Source organism: Rhinolophus ferrumequinum, chromosome X (assembly GCF_004115265.2).
Source record: "Rhinolophus ferrumequinum isolate MPI-CBG mRhiFer1 chromosome X, mRhiFer1_v1.p, whole genome shotgun sequence".
In the NCBI taxonomy this organism is placed as follows: domain Eukaryota; kingdom Metazoa; phylum Chordata; class Mammalia; order Chiroptera; family Rhinolophidae; genus Rhinolophus; species Rhinolophus ferrumequinum.
In genome coordinates, this window is record NC_046284.1 from 32,595,299 (window position 1) to 32,621,392 (window position 26,094).

Sequence of the window (26,094 nt, forward strand, 5' to 3'; positions counted from 1 at the left end):
TATGTGACCCCTAGGGTACTTCCTGAGATCCTAGGACTGGAGAATGGAGCATTTTATGGACTAGGTGGTGCTACTGTGCATGTCACTAGAAATCTAACAACAATGACAATCCTTTACTTATGTTTAGTGCCTTGGAGTTAATGAAATGCTTTCAGAGCCAGGATTTTATTTGATCACGACAACCATCAATTTTTGTTATTCCCAATTTACAGATATGGAGACTAAGGCCCAGAGAGGTTAAGTGATCTGCCCAAACTCAAACATCTATTAAGGATCAGAGCCAGCACTAAAATGCAGGTCTTCGCCTAGCACAGCACTTTTCCCACTACATCATGCTATGCTGCCTTGTTCCTTAAAATAATTAATCTATAAATCATTGTCCCACTCAGTGGAGCCACCTTGGCAGGACATGACTCCTTGTTTCAGCGCTGACAAAAAGAAACAAATAATTGACTCTACTGTACTGGAAAGTGTGAGTGATGCAGGATAACTGGCTGGCCTCTAGGCAAGGACAGTGTAGAGGAGGGGGGAGGCTGTTTAAGTGATTCATTCTTACCTGCTCTCCCCATCCTCAGTTATTTTTTTTTATACTGCCACCTCAGTTTCCCCAGATTAGGCATATCCAATTTAGTGGAATGAATATGCTCCCAAAAGATAGGTGTGGATCCAATTTTGACAAGGAACATTCTTTTTCCCTACTGACTTTATTATTTCAGAGAGGGTGCCCCTTCACTTCTGGTAGCTTTCAAGGGATAAGCTAATGATGTAATACATGAGATGTAACTGTCTCTCTTCCTGGGCCAAATATGCAGTGACCCATTTATAAGCATATATGTAAAGAATAAGCCTCTCTGATGTCCTCAAGTACCTCAAGACTTTTGGACTGAATCATTTCTTTCTCCTGGTGGAACTGACCTTTCAGAACAAGGGCAAGTGGGGATACTGATGTAGGTGATGCTGGATCTGCTAGCAGTTTCTGAGTATAGGCTGGGATCGTGTCTCATGAAACACGGACCAGGGAGAGGCAAAAAGTTTTAAAAAGAGGGTAGTTTATTAGAGGCAGGAGAAGAGGTTGCAGCTCCCAGCGGGAGAGTGTCTCAAATTGGGGGTGCCTGTGACTGAGGCAAAAGCTCTTATTTTTATACCTTCCCTTGCCTACTTGGGTAAGGGGAGCTGTTTGAAGAAGGGAACTGCTTGAAGAAGGGAACTGGCGCCTTCTAATGAGATTCGTCTACCAGGTTTGTTCTGCTTGCCCATCCTAAAGGAATTAGCAAAGTAACCCACTCTTATCTACCAGATCTGCTCCATTTGTCAGGCCAAAAGGAATTTTATGATTAACCTCAAGGCCTTGCTACATTATGTCCTGGAGCAAAGGAGTGATTTCAAAACCTGAAGTTTTAGGATATGTCTGTCTTTTGTTTATTCCACCAGGGAACCCCCCCCCCCCATCTACCTAGCAATTATACTAACTAACCTGTCTCAATACTACAGCTCTTAAGACAGAATATCAGGTTCAGATAGTCACACAATATTGAAACCCCTGCTGCGAGGTGGGAAGTAAGGCTCCTCTTTGAAAAATCACACAAAGGTGTGATTGCAATTTGAAAAAGTGCTTGGACAGCAGTTCACAAACCACTAATTATTCAGGAACAAAATGAGGTTCATTCAAAGGTTCACTTGGTAAGATGATGGATGTCAAATGTTCCAGAATACTACCTGTCACATTCACCCCAGACCTTCTAGCTTGAAAGAAAAACATCAAAAAAATGATAGACTTCTTTTGGAGATAAAGCAACAAGAGTTACTTTTCTCCAGTGCTCGGTGGTTATTTTTTTCATATAAAGTCAGGGTCCCCTTCAAGGTGAAGGAGGCAAACTGCTTAGAAATGTGATATCCTGCTCAGCCTGAGCAGGCAAGGGATTTATCTCTGGCCCATCCTGCACCAATTCCATTAAGTGAAATAAATCATATTAACATCCTGAAATTTCATTTATTTTTAAAATCCATTTTCTCTAACCTGAGTTGTGTTTGAATCATCTTCCTTGCAGAGTACTTTTACATCCAGTCCATGCATCTCCTCATCTGCTGCATCAATCTGTCCCCATTAATACATTTCCCTGAACAATAGGGAAATTAGAATACAGATAGCAATAGAGGTAGTTGTAAAAGAATTGGACATTCACCAGAAGGAAACTGGTTTAGGAACTACATCCAGATTGCACCTTGCCATGTCCATGGTAATAGTGCTGTTATATGAGACTTATCCCAGCATTGGATCCCCAGAGCTCTTTATAAGATTTTGCAGACTGAGATGTGAGGTTACAGCAAAACTTCAGAATTTCAGTCTCCTTTATTTAAATATATGTAATATTAAAATTATTACAATTACATGTATATGTATATATATATATATATATATATATATATATATATATATATATATATATCCAAGAAACTTAGCACTTCAGAGTCATACAATCAAGTAAGATGATTATGTATTTAGAAGCAAAATGAAGCAAAGACCAATCTAAAACCCTCAGAATTGATTTTTTTTTCCCCACTTACAGATAACTGAGAATGAGGTAGATTGGCTTTTAAATGCAACATGTGAATGTTCATACGTGATCTGAGCTCTGAAAGGGGAAACAAGCCCAGTTGAAACAAGGATTTCAGGCTGACAAATTATGGGGAATTTGGGAGGCAGCCAAGAAGATTCATTCCAGCATCTCCCTCCATTCTCAGAAAACGCCTTTGCTGTGACAGGGCACTCAGCTGCAGACTACTCAGAGTTTAATTTCACATTTGCTTCACACTATTTTAACTTCCTTCTCCCCAGTTTTGCTGGAAGAATTCATTTTGTAAAATTTTAGATAAGGGAGCCTGTTTGCTGATAGATTAGTCTTTTTAAAAAATACGTCTGTGTTTCTCAGTCATAAGTAACAGTGCACCTACCCCTAAAGAATCACCTGAAGACAGGCAATTTGAGGCATCAAGTCCACTGAGTAGTGTTGATTTTTAGGTCAGGACATTCTTGGGCCCTTCAAATCATAGAAATTACTATATTTAATAGTCTTGTGTCAACGCTAGTAAAGTAGAAAGAAAGTATGATTTCACTCTTGTTACTGATAAACATTTCATATGTATATAAGCATTAATGATTTGGTATAAAAAATTTTAATGTCTGTTGTATGGTTACACAGATGAATTCACCAACGGGAAAGTATTTAAACAAGAGCAAATAAACATAGTGTAACAAGTATCCAAGTTAAATGATATGGCAGAAGTCAGGTGAGAGATGTGAAGAAGGAAAAATAATTTTCCTTCTACCCTTCTAGGTTCTTGGCTGAGACGCCCCGACCCCTGTAATAAAATATTCACAGTAGGAAAACAAAAGTTTAATAGCATGTGTAACTCCTGTATACATGGGAGACTCCAAGGAAAATTGAGTCATTCCCCAAGCCAACACTTTAAATATCATCTCCAGCAATAAAAGAAGATATGGGGGGAGCAGTTATGGGAGGTTATCAGAAAAAGCACAGTAAACAAAAGTATGGTTGTTATGCAGATTTAGATTGGTGCTTTCTCCATCTATAAGAGCTTCTAGAGATTAGAGTCATCCTCCTCTTCCTGGTACAGAGAGGGAGATACACTTACAAATGGAGAGCTCCCTTATACATGTAAATTGCTCTCACAAAAGGGTAATTTCTACTCAATTTTCTGCTGTTTCTTAAAAATAATCAGCCTAAAATAATCCTTATGTCATAAAGACATTTTGGGGTGGCAAATTCTGCTCCCCTTCAGAGGAATGAGTAAGACTTTGAGGAAGGACTGGTATGCCCATAATTTTGCACCATTTTTCCCATCCATAAAATGAGGTATGTGGGCTGTGTAATCTATTATCAGTAGTATTATTACCATTGATCAGAACTACAGCACCTAGCATTCAGAGTTCTTACTATGTATATTGTTTTGGGAGGGGACGAATTCTTCCCCTCTACCCTCCTTAAATTCTTATCGCTGGACTAATAATAAAATTGACACAAAATGAGATTAACGGGAGAAAAACAATTTAATAGACCCCAAACTGTCAAATATCAGCAGTTGCCTATAGATCAACCTAATATATCTTTATCCGACTAATTGAATGAGTCTCAAATTGGAAGGGCTGAAAGGACTTTCTCTTAAGCATTGAAACAAACTCCTGGGAAAGAACAAGAAAAGGCTCAGGAGGGAGGCAAAGAATACTTTTCTTTGGAGCTTCTGCTTGTAAACACACTTCACAGGCACTTTGATTTCTGCTGGCAACACAATCCAGGATCCCCAGGGCACAATCTCCTCTTTCCTTTCTGGTCTAAGTGTGAACAAAAAGCAAGCCCTTCTTCTCACTTCTCCTTAGCAAAGCTGAAAAAACTTAAGGGAAACCAAAGGATATATTAAAGCATAGATATTTCTTCCCCTATTAAAAAATGATCAAGTCCAGCTTTCTTACCCCAATGTACAGCTAATCATTTGCCAAACTCAAAGATCTTGTTCAATGTGCAACCTGTCCAAAGACACTCTTTTTAACTTGGGGCTATTACCAAATTTCAACTCTTTCTTTGCCCCTCTCTTTTCCAGGGCAAAGACTGATGTAAATTGTTTGTAGGAAGAGCGTAAATAAAGCTGAATGGCCCGCATTTAGATCAAGGGCTATTTTTGTCTTTCAGGCAAACAAGAACTTGTATGAACATGAGCTTGTATGAGCTTTCCCAACCTTGCTCATGACCCCAGCAGTCTGAGGCAATCAGCCTAGTTCTGATTCCTGGCATAGAGACTGGAGGCACATGAGCACTCAAAAAGGAAGTGGGAGACCTCACCTGGAAAACCCTTCTCCTTCCAAGGTTTCTCACATGTGGTTTCCACAAGAGACTGGGGCTGGGGGTGGGGGTAGACTCTGGCATCTTCAATTCCTTCATCCCCTTTCAGCTCTTAGCCAAATTTTACATTACCTTCCAAATCTGACTTTGAAACTAGTGTTTCAGCAACGTCTGAATATCAGAGTGCATTCTCCAGAAACAGAGAAGCATGGTTGCCGAAGTTTTGACAGGCAGAGTAAAAACATCAAGCAGAGTTTTCCTTTGCTTGCTTTGTAGTGGATTTTAAAAACTAATCCCTGCTTGTGTAGCTGTAATGACTTTATTAAGAAATGTGTTCTTGGGTTGTAAACTTAATCTGTTAGACAAATAAAACCACAAATTTAGTTGAACTGGAAATCACCTGTTACTTTGGCTTTTTAACTATCATTATAACATAAATTGTAACTGTTACAACCGTCTCTGGGAGTACATGGATATTTTATAGCTATTGTAAATGAACGGTATTACGGTTAGAGATATGTGGCTATAAAACCACAGGAAAGGTAGTTGAAGAAAGAACACCTGGTTTCATATAGGTTTCCAAGCCCTGCATATCAAAAGACAGAAAATGTATGCTTCTCTATCACCTTTTAGATGACAACAGCAGGTTACTATGTATTTATGCCCTACAACACTGCATGCATTGGCTACAGATGGTTTAAAGTGTCATGATTTCCAATCTGTGGCTCTGTTCCCTGAATGAAACCTACCCCTGAAACTAATAGCACTTCCTTCTAAATAATTTGAGTATCTAATCACTAGTCTTCTGGATAGAATTCATGACACAGAACATTTGCTAGGTTCTATTTTTGCAGAAGCTCAAAATTAAGGGCAAATATCATTAGCCCCACGTGGTTGATGAAGAAACTGAAAGCAAAAGAGGTTTGAAAAAGCAAAGCACCACACCCCAATAGAAAAATGGGCAAATGTCATGACCAGACAATTTATAGAAGATGTACATATGACCAGTAAACATTAAAAGGGGTTCATCTTCACTAGTAATCAAATAAATGCAAATTTAAACCACAGTAACATACCATTTTCCCTTTCTCATATTGGGGAAAATTTACCAACAATGATAATACTGAATGCTGGTAAGAGTGGAATGAGATGGACCCTCCCACGACTAGTTAATGGTATCATAAATTTGTACAACCATTGTGCAATATAAAGTAATATTTCAAGTTGCATCAGGAGTCTTTAGTAAGTTCTTACTATTTGACCCAGTAATTTCACTTATAGTGTTCTGTACTAAGGAAATATGTATGTCATGTGGGGCGGCCTGCGGGGGATCCTGCCAACTACGCCAAGTGTCGTGCGGGACGGCCTGCAGGGTCTCTGGTCCCGCTCCCCACATAAGAACGCAGGACATGGTGAGGCCAAAAAGGAACACCCACGGAGCCATAGGTAGGGGAGTCATACCACTATACTCTCATTGGCGGCTGGGTTGGAGACACAGGAACCAGGAGCAACACAATTCTCAACCCTCACTGTGCCGCTTGCAGACGCAGCCACCATCTTCTTGCTAGCTCCCCCTTTTTCTTTTTGCTACAAGCCTAGCCACGGCAGTTATATTCATGGCCAATGGCTCACTGGTTACAGCTGACGGCCAACTAGCCACAGCTGCTGGCCATTTGATCACAGTCGATGGCCATTTACTACCTGAGCCAGCACCTTTCTATGTGAGGCCGAGAGCCTGGAAACTGCTTTTTGGGGCTCTGTCCCCACACTCCACCCCTACAGGGTCTCGCCTCACAATCTACGCGACAAGCGTCTTCCGCGAGGGGCCCTGTGCGAGGAACCTGGAGGTGAATGCTATTTCCTGGACACAATCAAGCTCTCTGGTCACAGCCAGGGTTTCTCAGGGCACCACCAGTACTTCTGGGCACAGCCAGACTTCCTGGATTTCTTAGGGTACCACTAGTCTCCCCAGGCACAGCCAGGGTTTCTCAGGGCACCACCAGTACTTCTGGGCACAGCCAGACTTCCTGGACTTCTTAGGGTACCACTAGTCTCCCCGGGCACAGCCAGTGTTTCTCAGGGCACCACCAGTACTTCTGGGCACAGCCAGACTTCCTGGACTTCTTAGGGTACCACTAGTCTCCCCGGGCACACGAGGGCCTCTCAGGGCACTGCCACTCTCTCTGGACACAGCCAGACTTCCTGGACTCAGCCAGGGCTTCCCAGGGCACTGCCACTCTCTCTGGGCACAGCCAGACTTCCTGGACTCAGCCAGGGCTTCCCAGGGCACTGCCACTCTCTCTGGGCACAGCCAGACTTCCTGGACTCAGCCAGGGCTCTCAGGGCACTGCCATTCTCTCTGGACACAGTCAGACTTCCTGGACACAGCCAGGGCTCTCAGGGCACTGCCACTCTCTCTGGGCACAGCCAGACTTCCTGGACTCAGCCAGGGCTCTCAGGGCACTGCCACTCTCTCTGGCCTCTTAGGGTACCGTGCTGGAACAACAGCGGCTCACAGTCAAGGTGGTTACATATTCTCAATGGTGGCCAGTCAAGACACAAAAGCAAACATCCCCCAGTTCCACTACATGGTGGTATGTTCCCAAACAGTCAAGCTGTCCATTAAATTAGGGATGGAAGGCAATTCCCCATAGTCCATAGTCATTCGCCAGGGCTGTCCTGGGGGTGAGGGATGACCTTGACCTCACCCTCAGCTCCCACGGAGGACTCAGCAAGCCTTTCCTCCTGGGACTACAAGTCCTGCATCCGGGCTGCCTCAGCAAGCACTTTCCAGCCCACGGGGCCGCAACGACCTTCGCTTTCTCCGGCCTTTGCTGGTTGGGGAACCGTCCACGTCTTTCCACCCCTCCACGGGGTTCCAGCTCTCCGACAGCTGCTCCTCCTGGTCTTCCTGAGACTGAGTGTTCATACACACAAACTGCTCCACCGCCCTTCGGAGAGCTTTGGCCAGCACTATACCCTGCTCGCTGCGCCATGTGTCATGCGGGGTGGCCTGCGGGGGATCCTGCCAACTACGCCAAGTGTCGTGCGGGACGGCCTGCAGGGTCTCTGGTCCCGCTCCCCACATAAGAACGCAGGACATGGTGAGGCCAAAAAGGAACACCCACGGAGCCATAGGTAGGGGAGTCACACCACTATACTCTCACTGGCGGCTGGGTTGGAGACACAGGAACCAGGAGCAACACAATTCTCAACCCTCACTGTGCCGCTTGCAGACTCAGCCACCATCTTCTTGCTAGCTCCCATTTTTTCTTTTTGCTACTAGCCTAGCCACGGCAGTTATATTCATGGCCAATGGCTCACTGGTTACAGCTGATGGCCAACTAGCCACAGCTGCTGGCCATTTGATCACAGTCCATGGCCATTTACTACCTGAGCCAGCACCTTTCTATGTGAGGCCGAGAGCCTGGAAACTGCTTTTTGGGGCTCTGTCCCCACAATGTATTTACAAAAGTGTTCAACAAATTATGAAAGAAAAATGGAAAACAAAAACTCTAATTTGCAACAATAGGAGAAATGATAAATAAATGTTTATTATGTAGGAAGATATACAACCATTAAAATGCACATTTTAAGAATATTTAATAATGTGAGAAATGCTCAAGATAAAACATTAGCTGAAAAAATAGGACATATGTGGGGACAGAGCAAGGAGTGCAGTTTCCAGGCTCTCAGTCTCACGTGGAAAGGTGCTGGCTCAGGTAGTAAATGGCCATCAACTGTGATTGGATGACCATCAGCTGTGGCTAGTTGGCTGTCAGCTGTAACTAGTGAGTCATTGGCCACTAATATAACTGCCGTGGCTACGCTAACAGAAAATGGGGGCTAGCAAGAAGATGGTGGCTGAGCTAGCAAGAGCGGATTGCAGTTAGCACGGCAGATTGCAGCTAGCAAGTGAGGTTGGTTGGCAGAGAGAAGTGGATGGCAGGTTGCGGATAGTGTGACTCCTGCTTCCTGTGTCTCCAACCCAGCCGCCAGTGAGACCATAGTGGTATGACTGCCCTATCTATGGCTCCGTGGGTGTTCCTTTTTGGCCTCACCATATCCTACGTTCTTATGTGGGGAGCGGGAGCTGAGACCCCACCTGACACCCTGCATGACAACATAAAACTTTAAGTAAAATCCTAGTTGTCATCTTTAAATGTATGGACACAGATTATGCAAAACAAAAAAGTTGGATAAATGGAATGAAATGCATCAAACCGTTAGCATCGATTCACATTGGAAGGTATGAATCCTCCAAGTTTATTTGTAAACTTGGTGTCAAAATTAAATTCTGTGCTTTACCCTCATTTAGTGGCACCACCCTTACAAATACTGTGGGACCTACCAATACCTAACATATTTACCTGCTGATCTCCATGAAAATATTGCTGAGTGGGGTTCTGTCACTAGGGACAACCTGAGTTTCCGTGTTCCCCTGTGATAGATGTGAAGTAGTATAACTCTAAGCCCAGATGAACAAGGAAACCGAAGAAGGGAATCTATAAATTAAAGACTGCTCACTATATTCCTTTTTTCTGATTTTTAATCGTATAAATAGTTCACCATTATATGTTCTAGACACTTCAGTGGTAAAAAGGGAGAAGGAAGTTCCGCTCCTTAGTAGGCATCTGAGTCACATAAAATAAAATTATGTAATTATTGAAAATTGTGTCAGTACCCTTGAGTCTTGAGTTGGAATAAAAAAATCAATAACCTTATACTGAGTACCTAGCACATACCAGGAGTTGAAACATAGCCCCAGCCCTCCAGGATTGTACAGTCTGGTGGGAGAATAAAGATAAGTGTCATCTGAGGAAGGTAAAAGTCATGTGGATTCAAAGGCAAGAGAGACCCATTGTCAGAGAATCAGAAAAAGCTTCGCAATTGTGAATGCACTAGATAGGGGGAACCAAGGTGGTACTTAAAATGTATTTCATATTTTCTTTTTGTAGGCCCATAACAGAAACCTGCTCTCTATAGATTTTGATCATATAACTCACACAGGAAAGATCTATGATGACCATCGGAAATTCACCCTTCAAATTCTTTATGACCAAACTGGACGACCTGTCCTGTGGTCTCCAGTAAGCAGATATAATGAAGTGAACATCACATATTCTCCTTCGGGACTGGTAACGTTTCTTCAAAGAGGGACATGGAATGAAAAAATGGAATATGACCAGAGTGGAAAAATAATTTCAAGAACTTGGTCTGATGGGAAAATTTGGAGCTATACCTACTTAGAAAAGGTAAGTATGTAGGGACAATAAACTGGCTTTGAATTTCTGACTGAGGATATTGAAAATGACCCTAATTACCCAACTTGGTGAGGACCTGCGGGAGCAAAGTTTGTGTTCTGGATGTTCTGCTCTGTAGAAGTAACCAACCAACAAACCAAACAATAACAAATATAGATAGATAGATAGATAGATAGATAGATAGATAGATAGATAGATAGATAGATAGATAGATATGGATATAGATATAGATATAGATATAGATATAGATATAGATATAGATATAGATATATCCTATAAGGATAAGCTGTTTTTCAGCTGAAAACTTTCCCTAACCCCACTCTCTGCCAGGTACTTCAAACTCAAGTTAGGATAATGGCTTAGCTTTCTCCTCATTTGCGCATATTTGTTCATGCTCTTGAAAAGGTATCTTTATTACTATGAAAGCTCATACAAAGGTAAAATGGGTAGAAAAATTATAAAATTGTTTGTTAGTGTATTTCAGCTCTGGAGAAAAGTCTCTTAAACAGAGGATAAGGAATTCTAATTGTGTTAGGATAGTCAGTGAAATTTTAGTAGTATGCATTTAAGGACTAATTTTCACAAGTAATCAGTCTGAGAGAATGGTGGCAATGGGGCTCATTGGTGATAGTCCTTTGTGTGCAGTGAGTCTCCAATAGCATCCGTGATGGGAGTTTGTGGCCTTTGTCTGGTAGTAATAGACAAGGACTTTAATTGTGCCACCAAAACCATTTGTCAAACATCAGCCCCACACAGCAAAATAGTTTCTGGCCAGATCAGTAGCAGAGGACAATAAGAGAAATTGATCTCTATCTGACATCTCAATTTCTAATGACCTAAGGTAGTGTCTCTTGTTTCCCAAATCTATCTATCAACTGAATTTATCAGTCCTGAATTAATTTCTGGGAAAATTGAAAAATGCTTTCCATTGACAAGTCAAGGGTAATCATGGCAAGGTAACTCCTAGAAGTTCTTAGAAAAGTCATAGAAGTTCATAGCTCACTGGCAAAATTTCACTATTTTCACCCAACGATGCCAAGCCTTTCTGATATACCCCCCAAAGTTTTTTGTTTTTGTTTTTTTTTTGAGTGTGCCAGTGGTTGTATTGTATGTCATTATAAAACTATTGTACTATTTCTCACAATCAGTCGATGGGAAATTTGCCAAGTTGGAAATGCCTAGGTGATAAAGCAGGCCCTCTTGGAAGCCAGGGTAAAGGAGGGAGTCTTCTGCTATACCCACCACATGTTCTTTTCTGCTGAAGAAATCGATCAAGTTTATGATCTCTACACTGGGAACAAAAGAGTAGTACTTTCCTCTTTTGAATTGCAATAACAAGAATGATTGGCAAAATCATAAGACTAATGTCCACAAAGTGCTAAACTTCTTACAAAATTAACTGAATCCAAATATTTGGTGGTATGTTTACATAGGCAAGGCATATAATGATGACCTTCATATGTTTCTTGCAATATATAATGATGACCTTCATATGAAAAACAAGATGCCACTGATTATTAGTGAAATACAGGCTGATTTTTTTCCCAGGAATGAGGATAGGTTGGCACTGCTCTTTCCATAGGTCCTACATGTGGTTAGTGAAATAGCCAACTCTCTTTAGGAGTGCGCATGTGTTTGCACTCATAACCCCAACTTCTTTAGCTCCATACTCTGGCCACTGTGCTAATTGCCTATAGACAGTCACATCTGGCTCTTGGAACTTTCCCTTTAGGCCATCTATACAATAACAAGAGTCTATTGAAAACTTACATTTCAACCCCGCATGTAGTTATTAGCCTCTGAAGCAATTTTATTGTTTCTCTTTTCTGAATTACCCACTTATTTCATCAAACTTACATGAACAAAGAATCATGTGAAGAAACTTCACATAAGTTCTCTTTGTTACTACAGAAACTTAATTGGCAATAATTCTTTCAAAACAAAACAAAACAAAGAAAACTCTGTGAGACTGTCAGTGTCTTCAGTGGACAGACATAAGACCTCATTGACCTGGAATAATGTATCAAGAAAAGCCCCAGTGACTTCCAAATCATTTGTGCCTTTTAGTTGATTTTTGTCCCTTTCTTGATTTCACATTTACTTTGTTATTTAATTAAAAGGTAGCCCATGACTTAAACTATCCTATTATGCAAAGTTCAGAGCCTGCAAAACACATAATTATGGAATGGTTCTTTCCAAAAATCATTTATCGTGAGATTGATTTTATTAACATTATTATTACCAACGATAACTAATTCACTGAATAAATGTGATGATTAAATGAAATAACTTAATATAAAGCACTCAGCACATCTAGTCATTCAATAAAAGTTAATTTCATTCCATTTAAATATAGCACATTATTGTATTTATTTTCAAGTCAAGAACTTAAATGACTTAAATGCTAGCACTTACTACTACTTGAAGGTAAATTAAAACAGGAAAGAATGAAAAGAAGTAAGGAGGGGAGAGGAGAAAAGGGAGGAAATTAAACATCTTTGAAACTGTGATTCCAGAAAAAAAAGGGAAAGAATATTGAATTTGCCAAATCCAATTTACATGTAACTTTTCCAGTGAAGTGATGAGGTTCTGTGTCTTCCTCAGCTTATTTCAGTCCTCTCTTTAACATAGCCTTTGCTGGCACATTTTTTTTACTGTGTCTGGGGCAGAGCAAGGACAAAAAGGCTGGCTCTTGTGGTATTTTAAAGTAAGAATTCTCAAACTTTAAAATGTATACCTTTTATACCTCAAAATACTTCTGGTATTACCTCTGAAAATTTGTTTGCCATCCCTATACCATGATATATTAAAAAGCAACAGCAGATATTTTACCTTAATGTGTAGAAATTTCGCAAAAAATATTTGACTTCCTCTAAAGTGAAAGTTACATGTTTCATTTTCATGCACAATGGTTTGTAGCCATTAGGAGAAAAATAATTATTTGGGTAATAGCTGCAGTTGCTTAAATGATCTCTTCTCTATTAAAAAAAATCATTGTTTCTTGAATTTTCTCTATGTGGTCATTATTTCTCTACCTTGATTTTTGAGACTTCTCTGAATTAATTATATTTTGAAGCCTTGTGGGCCTAAGACTTTTTATTACAATCAATGTAAATCTTCCAGTTGCCTAAAATTCTTAAGAACTTCATTTTTAAAAATGCATTTAAATATACTTCACAGTCATTTAATAAGATGCTTTAGTCTGATATATTTACACAAAATTGTCTCTTTGGGGCTGAAATTTTCAAAGGCAGCCTGGAGGTACAGAATGCATGAAGCCTTAGGCTTGAGCTTTTTGGTGGCCCCACACTGCCATCTGGTGGTCATCGGAATGCTTTAATTTTCAAATTTCTACCATCTCATTTCTATTTTTGTTCAAGTGAGTATAGAGTCATGACTGTTCTTTTTTTCTTCTTTACAATGATCTCACAGTCGATTTTTTAAAAAGTCTTCCACTCTATTGTTTGGACTAATAAGAAATAGCTTTTTATCCTGTAGCAGCACAGTGGGTATTGGATGGACCCATAAGCATTATTTTTGAACAAACACATAATAATGCCCACCCAAAGTGAAAAAGCAGCCAAGTGAAAGCTAAATGGTATTCTGACAACACAACGGTTATATTCACAAGATTCCTAATCACGTCATCCACATTCTTGCCATTGGCAGGAAGCTTTAAAACAGACTACGGAGTTTTCAAGATAGCGCAGCATCAGCATCACCTAGAAACAAGGTCAGGCAGTGGTTGACTGCAACATGGAGGATGAGAGCAGGGGTGAGAATACAATGGCAATGTGCTCTAAAGGTTTGGCAAGGCTGGTACTAGATAATGTGTGGGAGCCATATGGTGATTTTCCCTGACTGGCACCACAAGTGACAGATGTCAGCTTTTCATGGCCATTTGACAGAAGAGGGTGGAAAGTTGCTGGGAAATCTGACTTTCAGCATAGAGTTTAATGTAATGGAATTTTCCACCAATTCCATCCAGCTTCTGTTGAGTTCTGCCTTTGGTCAAGGAGGAGGTTCTTCTTTCTTGTCCTCCTGCACACACAGGAGCGTCAAGTCTGTCCTCTGTTCAATAGAGCTTCAGGTTGTGCAGAGCTGTTGAGGTGACAGTGTTTCCACCCACAGCTCTGTGTCCCCTGGTAGCGTACTTGGAGGAAAAGGAAGAAAGATGAGTGAATGAGCAATTAAACGCTGACTTTGACTTCACAGTATTGACATTCAATTCAAAATCAATAATTCTCAGAAGGGCAGGGAGGATATGCAATTTTGAAGATTTAAATGTACATTGTATGTGTTTCTATAATTCATATTCATCAATACTTTTGTAATTTATATTTAGAAAATAAAAGATACCTATTATTTCCATAACAGAAACTTCAGAAAATAAAGCTCAACTAAGTCTTTCTGCTTGATAAGGTAATTCTCAAGAAAGGAAGGGTAAAACTCCTTAGGGAAGTAACATCAGAGTTTCCAAGAGTGAGCAATTTTTATTTTCGTTAGAAAATGAGATTTAAAAGCTTTCAATTAGAAATAAGATTGAGTTCTCCCTAAAACAGTGTTCCCTTTATGTCTAGATTTAAGATTAAACTAAGATAAACTAGTATCATTGAAACACTTAATACATGCAAGGCATTACACCGCAACAAATAACTGCTTCTTAAATACAGAACAAGTTGGGGAGAAAGCTTGCATAACCAGAGGATTCTCCACTTTTAATGTCATATTCCCCTAATGTAGTTTATAACGTGAATTGCAAAGCAATAATAATATTTTATATACAACTTTTCAGGAAGACATCTACTATGTCAAGTCAATAAATATACTTTTGTGACTATAACATAATACATAGCATACCCTGCCCTACATTTACTTCCCTCCAATCCATCTCCATACTAAAGCAACAATAACCTTTCTGGAATCTGGACTTGATTGTTTCTCCCAGCTGTGCAAACTCCCTGTCCTTCAACTGGCTTTCAGTGGTTCCCTGTTGCCAACATGTTTAAATCCAAACTCCTTAGCATGGCTTAGAAAGCCCAGCATGCTCTGGACCTAGACTACCTAACTGGCCTCATCTCTTGGCATTCACCACCACCCCCCTTCCAACATACCCATGCTCTGGCCATACAAAATTCCTCTCATTCTCAGAAAAAGCCATGCTCTCTTTCTTACCTAGACACTGACAATGCTGTGCCCTCTGTCAGGAGTACTCTCTCCCTACTCCACTCCACCTGCCTCCCTGCCTTCACTTGGCCAACCCCTAGTCATCCTTTCAGTCTCAGTTTAGATGTCACTTTCTCCCAGAAGCCTTCCCTGACCTTTTAAGTCTGGGTTAGCTGCTCTTCCTCTGCCTCCCAAAAGCATCTTGTACTTCCCCTGTCATAACACGTTTCACACTATATTGTAATGGCTTGGTTACTTTTCTTTCTCCTACATTAAACTATAAGTTCCATGAGGATGGATACCATTATTGACCTCTACTATATCTACTAGGATCCACCACAATGCATGGCCCATAGTAAGTGCTCGATAAATCTGTGTGGAATGGATGAACGTGTATTTTGTTTAATTTTCTCCTCTTCAGTGGTACATGTTATGCTACTTTGCCTTTGTCTCATTTCAGTCCGTGATGCTTCTCTTACATAGCCAGCGCCGTTACATCTTTGAGTATGACCAATCAGATTGTCTGCTCTCAGTCACCATGCCAAGTATGGTGCGCCACAGCTTACAAACCATGCTTTCAGTGGGCTACTACCGGAATATCTATACCCCACCAGACAGTAGCACTTCTTTTATCCAGGACTACAGTCGAGATGGCCGACTGCTACAGACCCTGCATCTGGGGACAGGGCGCAGAGTTTTATACAAGTATACCAAGCAAGCAAGACTGTCTGAGATTCTCTATGATACCACTCAGGTCACATTAACATATGAAGAGTCTTCTGGAGTGATTAAGACAATACACCTGATGCACGATGGCTTCATTTGCACAATCAGATACAGGCAAACAGGTTTGTTGTAAAAGGGTGGTGATGTGTATATCATATCATATTTTCTTACGAGATTTTTGCTGTCCACAGTCTGAGATAGAAGCATTAACCTATAGACACTCAATCCAACAAACTGTCACTTTAGTTATCAAAATATCTTCCATTAATAATAAAAACATATAGGTTACATGAAAGCTGATTCCTTAAAAACATACAGTGCATTTCTCAGTTCTTAAGAAAGTTGAGTTCTAAGTACCTAGTCTAACTGTGTACCCGTTCCTACTCACCACCAAATTGTCCCAAAGATGCAGTCACAAGATATGAGTCTCACTGAAATGAGCTCAAGCCCTTTGTAACCTCTGTAAGCCTCAGTTGATAGCAAATTGTCTTCCAAATTCAGAACTTTTGATTATATTTCATTCTTGGAGTTTATAAAATGCCCAAATCCAGTTACTTGAATGCTGGACTTTGTCAAAACTTGACCCTCTGACTTTGTAGCATGGGTTAAATTAATTGAAAGGTTTTTTGCCAATGATTATAAAAATAAAGCATATTCATAATATCAGTGTCCTCATCTCAGCTAATTGATGGGCTATTACTTCTATAGTTCCTATAATTAAATTATTCTACAATTATAATATACAGTATTTTATTTGTTTTCAAATTTGGTGATCACAACTATGAGAATGTATACTATGAGATGATAATGAGATGATATGCCCAGGTATTAGGTATCAGAAGACAATCTCTAGTATTTTATTTTGAAAGTAAAAGCATCAATACTAAAGAAAATATCACTAGACCTTTCTGATTGCTTAACATTAAGCATCTAGTTTTGTTCTCATTATTTTTATTTTGACTCCTTCAGGACCTCTTATTGGACGCCAGATTTTCCGATTCAGTGAAGAAGGTCTTGTGAATGCTCGGTTTGACTACAGCTACAACAACTTTCGCGTCACCAGCATGCAAGCTGTGATAAATGAAACCCCTTTGCCTATAGACCTGTACCGATATATTGATGTCTCTGGTAGAACAGAGCAGTTTGGAAAATTCAGTGTGATTAATTATGATTTAAATCAGGTCATAACTACTACAGTGATGAAGCACACCAAAATTTTCAGTGCCAATGGACAAGTTATTGAAGTCCAATATGAAATTCTAAAGGCAATTGCCTACTGGATGACTATTCAATATGATAATATGGGCCATATGGTAATATGTGATATAAGAGTAGGAGTAGATGCCAATATAACAAGGTACTTCTATGAATACGATGCTGATGGGCAACTTCAAACTGTTTCTGTAAATGATAAAACCCAATGGCGTTATAGTTATGATCTGAATGGCAACATCAACCTCTTAAGCCATGGGAATAGTGCTCGTCTTACTCCTCTCCGATATGACCTCCGGGATCGCATCACCAGGCTAGGAGAAATTCAGTATAAAATGGATGAAGATGGCTTTCTGAGACAGAGAGGAAATGACATCTTTGAATATAATTCTAATGGTCTGCTGCAGAAAGCCTACAATAAGGCTTCTGGCTGGAGTGTGCAATATTACTATGATGGGCTTGGGCGACGTGTCGCCAGTAAGTCCAGCCTAGGGCAGCACCTCCAGTTCTTTTATGCAGACCTTGCCGACCCCATAAGAGTTACTCATTTGTACAACCACACGAGCTCAGAGATTACATCCCTGTATTATGATCTCCAAGGTCACCTTATTGCCATGGAGCTAAGCAGTGGTGAAGAATATTATGTAGCCTGTGATAATACAGGTACCCCGCTAGCTGTGTTCAGCAGTCGAGGTCAAGTGATAAAAGAGATATTGTACACACCTTATGGAGACATCTATCATGACACATACCCTGACTTTCAGGTCATCATTGGTTTTCATGGAGGACTTTATGATTTCCTTACTAAATTAGTGCACCTGGGGCAAAGGGATTATGATGTTGTTGCTGGTAGATGGACGACGCCTAATCATCATATATGGAAACAGTTGAACCTCCTTCCTAAACCATTCAACCTCTACTCCTTTGAAAATAACTACCCAGTTGGCAAAATTCAAGATGTTGCAAAGTACACTACAGGTATTTAAACAGTATAAAGCTTTACACTAAAGAGATAACTCAGTGGTGTGTTTATCACATAATCTCAATGTCTTTGTAAATATGCTTCCTCTTCCTGCCAGTTAGCCCATAAGTTATTGTGCAGTCATTCTCTTCCTTAGTCTTCTAGAGTGAGCAAAACTGTGCATCTTTTGCATCCCAGTACATTTTTTTCTTCCCTTTTAAGCTTTCTGTTTGTAGCTTTCACTTTTTTTCCGAACCAGCAGCCTTGGTGCTACCAGCACCATGCTCTAACCAACTGAGCTAACCAGCCACCCCCTGTAGTTTTCACTCTTAAAAGCTTATACAAATAATTTCATAAAAGAAAAATTCAGGATTCTGTTTCATCAAATAAATCTAACATCACAGTCTGTGTAGCCTTAATACTACTACCACGTTAAGAATTCAGTGCAGTAAAATGAGCCTATCTCTGTGATTATCCATGAATCAAAAGTTTGCCCTGTAGACAGAGGATCATATGTTTTAGAGTGGGTGATTTAAGAGGGAGTTTTATCCCTAACTTCCCATTGGCTAAACATATTGAAGGTACAAGAGGCATCTTTTATGTTTTCCACAAAAGTTGTAAAGTATGGGCTTTAAAATTTTTTCCTTTTAAATTTTGTGTCTCACAGACATTGGAAGTTGGTTGGAGTTATTTGGTTTCCAGTTACACAATGTACTACCTGGATTTCCCAAACCAGAGTTAGAAAATTTGGAATTAACTTATGAGCTTCTACAGCTTCAGACAAAAACTCAAGAGTGGGATCCTGGAAAGGTTAGTAAAAGTTTTACCATTTCTACTTAGCTTAAAAAACAGAAGAACACCCAACACTATGAAACAGTATTAACATACATTTGCTTATTTATTTTTGAGTTGTTTTCAATATTTAATAAAATGTCCATGATTCAGGAGGAGGTAGAAATAAACTCCCATAAGGAAAGGACCAAAGGATTAGAGCTTTTGGAAAAGAAAAGACTACATGTGACTTGATGACTGCTGGGGTAAACAAACAACAGGAAAGAGGAACTAGACTTTTAAAATTCTGAAATGGGCTAGCAAGGGCAATTATGGATTCTATATAGAGAAAATTCTTCACTTAAAAAAAGGAAAATATCATATTTCCAACTGCAGAATAATCTAGGGCATAATGTATTAAGAGCATGGAAATAACATAATTAAATTATTCTGATAAAGAAAAAGTATATAGGAGCAATGAGCAAAAATAATAAATATTACAGGGAGAACGTCTCTGGAAAAAATAGGAATACCAAAACATTCAAATTTTAGAAGATGATTTCATCAGGAGTATGAGGTACAAATGAAAACAAGAAAAGAACTTTTTCTTTTAATTGAAGGAAATAAGAATATCTGTGTGCAAAAACATAAAACTGAAATTTGGGTGGGAGGGCTTGAAATTTAAGTGTAAAAAATTATAAGGGAAAGGAAATTCTAAGCAGATTCTAGAGGCTTATCCCTTTTTGTAACTACATATAATATGTAATGCGTTTTGTAATTAAAAGTCCTAAAAAATGTTTAGCAAAATATTGAAAGTTGCTGAAGCTTTGTAATAGATACTTGGAGGTTCATTATTCTCTTCTATTTCTTAGTACGTTTGAAAATTCCTATAATAAAAATGATTTTTATTTTAAGTCCACATAAAAAGATCAGTGAACTTCTTACTGATTTGCTATTACTATTTAGAAGGTCATAAGCTGCTTGAAAGTAAGAATGATGCCGTTTACATTTCTTTATACCTGTGCCTAATGTATCACTCTATACAGTCATAACAGCTAGCTGTTGTTAGTTAAATTGGCAAACATGAAATATCTTTGTTAGAGGGGAGTTGGACCCACTTAATTTGAAGTGCCTTCTAGCTCTGAGAGTCTATGATATCAAGTTTGAACAAATTTCCCTATGTTTAACACACCAAGATACCAAGAAATATATGCGTTGATTACATTAACTATTAGTATTTTCTTTCCAAATCTCTGATGAAAAGATTCCAAATTTGGCTTGTTTTTAAATCCCAAACTAGCAAATTAGAGAGAGAGGGAAGCAACCTTGGAAGCCTTTGCTTTCCACAATCACCAAGCATGTGACAGGTGCTTAATCCTGTGCTACATTAACACTGTGCCTTTTTTTCTTTCCTAGACTATCTTGGGCATTCAATGTGAGCTTCAGAAACAGCTCAGGAATTTCATTTCCTTGGACCAACTTCCTATGACTCCCCAATATAATGGTGAACGGTGCCTTGAAGGAAGGAAGCAACCAAGGTTTGCCGCTGTTTCTTCTGTTTTTGGAAAAGGTATAAAATTTGCCATCAAGAATGGCATAGTAACAGCTGACATCATAGGAGTAGCCAACGAAGATAGCAGGCGGCTTGCTGCCATTCTCAATAACGCTCATTACCTGGAAAACCTACATTTTACCATAGATGGGAGGGACACTCACTACTTCATTAAGCTTGGGTCTCTGGAGGAAGACCTGGTGCTCATTGGTAACACTGGCGGGAGGCGGATTCTAGAGAATGGTGTTAATGTCACTGTGTCCCAGATGACTTCTGTGTTGAATGGGAGGACTAGACGGTTTGCAGATATCCAGCTCCAGCATGGAGCTCTGTGCTTCAACATCCGGTATGGGACAACCATCGAAGAGGAAAAGAATCACGTGTTGGAGATCGCCAGACAGCGCGCTGTGGCACAGGCTTGGACTAAGGAACAAAGAAGGCTGCAAGAAGGGGAAGAGGGTATTCGGGCATGGACAGAAGGCGAAAAGCAGCAGCTTTTGAGCACTGGGAAGGTACAAGGTTATGATGGGTATTTTGTTTTGTCTGTTGAGCAGTATTTAGAACTTTCTGACAATGCCAACAATATTCACTTCATGAGACAGAGCGAAATAGGCAAGAGGTAACAAAAAAAATCTCTGCCTTTGCGTCACCAAAGACTGTCTGTTTTTAAAACATAAAATGGTTTGTTGTATTGGTTTTCTAGATCAGAACTCTGTATGTGTAAATATGGAGGAAAAACATATCCAACTGCCTTTCAATGTGACAGAAGATGGTATTTTAATATTGTTTGTTTAAACTCTTTATGAAATGACTGAGATTTTTAGTTCTTCTGTGGCAGTATTCAACGTAACACAAGTAGAACTCAAACAGCTAAAAACAAAAAGTTTTCGGAGAGCACCACTTTAAATTTGTTGAGCCATGCATATATATGTCCAAATATACAGAAAAAGAACCCCAAGGTTCTATTTCTCTATCAGGACACAAAGTTTCATATGTAACTGTTGGCGGAACTTGCAGGCTATTTGGAAATGTGGTGCAATAGTATCTGAGCCTTGCATTTTGAAAGACTGCCAACCCTTTGACATTTTCCAGATTTGTTATAGGAAACTTAAAAAAAAAAAGTGTAACATGTCCTCAGCCGTCATCTCCTAGAGTCAAGAACCATTTGCTCTTCCTTCCTGATTATTACTCCTTGCTTGTTAAAGTAAATTCCATGTTGTTGTGCTGTGTTTTGGTGTGCAGTGGCTGGGTTCTATCTACCATGTTACCCTGTGGCTGTGGTACCCAGACCTAATTGCCACTATTTGCTTGTGTGTACATGATACCAAGGCAGCTGGCCAACGTAATTTCTCCCACACAACCTATTTTGACTACATTTTTTTACTAAATTGTCCAGCTGTGTTGGCGTCATGTAAATGCTTTTATTGACCTGGGTAGGAATTTCTCATTTATATATAGGGTGTGTTTTGGTCATAGTTTCACATTAATGATTCAGTATTCATACACTAATCCAATGGTTTTGTGCACACAAAAGGAAACTTACTGCAAAGTATGATTCTAGTACACAAATAAAAGAGGCTTTAGCATGCCTACATGCCTGAGATACCGATAAATTACATTCACTACTACTGCAGAACCATAAGAGCCTAAACCTTAAAAAATAGACCTAGTACTAAGGTTAAAAGAAAAGTACCAAAGGGTAGACTAAACTAAATATCACAATAGTTGCTCTACATTGTTTCATCCCACTTTGACTTATCTTTCAAATATTCAATTCTCTATTGAACATTTCCCAGGCATAGTCAGGAAATTTAATTAAGCCCTTTCCAACCTAAAACATTTCAGCTAATTGTAGAGAGGCAGACTATTTTTTACCAAAACAATTTATATGGTTAGTTATTTTAATTCTCTGTCTTTGCCCACTTAGTTTGATTTAATCATCTATCCTGCCTAGGAAAATAACTATTTTCCAGGAAGGGAGATTTTATTCTGCAATCATTTAAAAGTTGGGGAAAGAGCAGAATTAGCGTAAATATGAGCTGCAGTTTCTCAATCTATATGAATCCCGTAGTAAAAGAAGACTCTTGGTGACCTGGGAGATTGGTGCCCAGTAACAAAGAGACAGTTTATAAAATGTTGTGTAATTGTAAGTTACCACAAATGAAAATACATTGCAGCATGATGTGGCCTGTAGAAAATTCTCCTGAGCCACTTTTATCATGGAGTCTGGACACTTGCTACATCTGAAGGAGAATTTATGATAGAATGTCTTTCCACCTACTACCTAAATGCAGTGTGGGGTCCTGGCTTTGCTTTGTGATGACAGTGTCTTTGAAAAGATGCAAAGTCAAAATCCAGGCTCAGGATAAGATTTTAAAGAGTACGGATCCTTACTTCACAAAGTAGAGTGAAGGAAAGACAAAGATCACCGGATGGTAGGACAGGGTGTATCCAAACATTTTATTTTCAAAACTTTCAAGTTGGGATTATCACATTCTTACACGTGTATTGAGAGAAAGAGAGAGAAAGGATTCATGACGAACTCATCTCTCTCTCTCTTTTTTTTTTTTTAATTGAAAGTGCACCAGCTTAAGAGATGACTAATCCAGGTTACAATCATATTATTGTAGTATTTTTTTTGTCTTTTTTTTTTCCCTGAATCAGGTCTGTGTTAATAGTATAGGACGGTATTCATGATGGGATTCTAAAATGACTAACAAACTTGTTGAAAATTTGAATACCTCTACACCAGCCTAAAAATGAGCCTCAAGTTCCTAGAACCTCTGATGTTCTTTTAAATTAGTGAAAAAATTATTTGTGAGCTATATACAGAGAGTGCATTCATAAATGTGACAATGTATTTTATCACTAATCCAAGATGTCGATATTAAAGTCTATTTTGCTTCTATTTTAAGCTACTATACTTTTTTGCAATTCACTGATAATGTATCATTTTCAGACTGCTTTAAATATCCATTAGAAACAAATATTTGAATCTTTTACTTAATAGTAACTACCTTGATGTGTGCATTTCTAGTTTGTGGTACATATTCATTTAGTTTGTGCCTTTAGTTTCTTAAAGTTATATTTGTATTATATTCAGGAAAAGCACTTTTTTTCACTTACAGTTGTGGTTTTAATACTACCTTGAAATATTACTGTTCTCTTAACCACTTCCAAAGTTTTTGGGAAGAAAGAGAAAAAAAACCCAAAAGGTTAACACTAATGAGTAGTAAATGTAAGGGAAACATTTTGATATTTCTTAATAAGAATGTGGAGGTAGTACATTGCTTTTTATTCAGTGAATACAAAGAATGCCTTCATTGACTTCTAGTTCTGAAGTTTAAAATAATGAAAGACCAATTCATTTGTATTTCCTAATGAAAGTAAAAGCATTTTAAAGAAAGATATGTGAAATTCCTCATACACAGAAGACAGGTGGCTGACACTGCACAGCCACAGCCCATTCAAGTACCTTAAAGTGATAGCACAGTAGTTGGGCTCTCTTATGAAGAACATTCTGGGCTGGAGACAGAAAATATTCTGTCACTCTTTCTTTTTCCTGGTTAGGCCCATTTTATCTGTGCATTTTTGTTTTGTTTTGTTTTTACTCTTGCACTACAGTCTAGAGATCCAAATGAGCTGACAAGTTCACAGTTTAGCAGACATTTAAATATATTTATTTTCAGTTGTCATTCTAATCGTTAATTAGAAGCATGATTCCTGAAAAAATGGAAATAATGTCCAATTTTAAGCAAAACACTCACCATATAAATAAGCATATGTTTTATTTTTAACCCAGCAAAATAATGTATAAAAAAGTGTGTCCTTTATTGTCAATTTATCTAGATCTATAACATATAGAATATAATATAGTATAACATAATATAATATAATATAATATGATATGATATGATATGATATAATATAATATAATATAATATAATATAATATAATATAATATATACAAGACAGCCAAATGTATGAAAACTTGACAATGTATAATTTGGAATTCACATGCTAACTACATAGAGAGGTATAAAATTAAATTTTAATTTTCATAAGGTTTCTCTTTTTCATAACTGTTGGCATAGTTTCAAGCATTCTATCATGTTATTTCTACTCTTTTTTCCTTTTCTTTCCTTTTTTAAAAATATATTTTTTACCAGACCAGGCTCCACCTGAGAGAGTTAGGGCAAAGTTTTTGCATTTATAAAGATATGTTCCTGTTAGGGCAATTGTAGTGGAGTTCAGTGATAATGGAAGTAAAATTACAGTAATCAAGTATTGAAAGAAACTTTTAGAGAGATTGGAGTATATTATAGCCTGTGGAAAACAGAAGGCTACAGATTGGATGCAACATTCTTGTTTTCTTGGAGAAACACACATACACATATATAGCTGATCTGACTAGTACTTCAAATCTAAGACTGCTCTTCCACAGCCTTCTGTAAGGTTCTTTATTCTGCACAAAGAAACAAAACAACAACAGAAAAAAAACCATTAAAAAAAACAGAAAACAACAAAAAATAATTCAACCACAAAATAGTGACTGTTATTTCAGTGTGTCCTTCATGTGACAGCTATTAAGGACCAAATATACCACTCTGTGTAAGACGAAATTACTTCCTAAACAGTAACTTAAAATAGTTAGTTAAACTTGCTGTGGATTTTGTCTTGGCAGTTGTCATCTTACATTATTTGTCAAAAGAAATGTGTTTGGCAGTTAAAAATCTTTCCTTAGATTTAGTGGTGGACTTTAACTTCTTAAATAAATGTTAGTATATCAGATTGTGTCCTTGAAAAATACTTTACTTGTATGAATCATGACAATGTCTAAATCTTTACTATTCTTCTGACAAAAGGATCAGTAAAAGAAAAGGTGAAAAAGAGAAGTATAGCCTTTATGTCAGAAAAATATTCTTTTTTAGCTGCTTACTTTTTCATGAAAAGTAAAGATGTTTACAGTGTATGCCAAGATTTTCCATTTCTATATAACAACAGTTAGAGGTTCTAATCATACTGAAAATTGTGTTATAATGGCCTGAGCTGTGTTGCTAGGAAACAATAGGTTCCAATTTTGTATTCCTGCTCTCACTCCTGTGCTGAAAAGTGACTGGATACTGTACAGGTTCATGTTCTCTGGCTGCAGTTAAATGGTCTTTTGCATTTCGCTCTGGTTTTCAGGCCAGAAGCATGCATTTTTCTATAAGAGCATCACAACAACATGCTGTAAATATTTAAAGTTAAACATCATTATGTGTCAATATTTGAAAAGGAAAAAGTACTTTGAATATGTCATTTTTAAAAAATAAAATTGCAAATGAACACTGTGTCCCATTTTATTCATGCGTCAAACTGCATTCTCAAGTCACTCTGGTCACCTGAGATATGAAAAGTGGCTCCCTTAACAGAGAACAATAAACTCTCATTATCTTAAAAATGTGAGTGCAGAAATCAAAAAGTCACTAATCCTAAGCAGACATATCTTCATTTTTTATTTTTCACACAAATGGAATATCTGAAACAAACGACAATTTAATTTTTTTAAAAAAGAATAATAGCTGTTGAAAGTTTAAATGCCTC

General features: G+C 38.5%; 1 protein-coding gene across 2 annotated transcripts in view; it reads left to right on the forward strand.

Moving 5' to 3' along the window:
* The window catches only part of TENM1 (teneurin transmembrane protein 1), a 1,301,460-nt gene extending 1,278,392 nt beyond the window's left edge, over window positions 1-23,068 (forward strand). For both annotated transcript variants that reach the window (XM_033111932.1, XM_033111941.1), the window contains 5 exons: window positions 9,815-10,111; window positions 15,747-16,134; window positions 16,982-18,202; window positions 18,853-18,995; window positions 20,373-23,068. In XM_033111932.1, the coding sequence (XP_032967823.1) occupies window positions 9,815-10,111; window positions 15,747-16,134; window positions 16,982-18,202; window positions 18,853-18,995; window positions 20,373-21,131 (2,808 nt within the window). In that variant the 3' untranslated portion in view covers window positions 21,132-23,068. The remainder of the gene's footprint in view (window positions 1-9,814; window positions 10,112-15,746; window positions 16,135-16,981; window positions 18,203-18,852; window positions 18,996-20,372) is intronic.
* The last annotated feature ends 3,026 nt before the right edge of the window (window positions 23,069-26,094 follow it).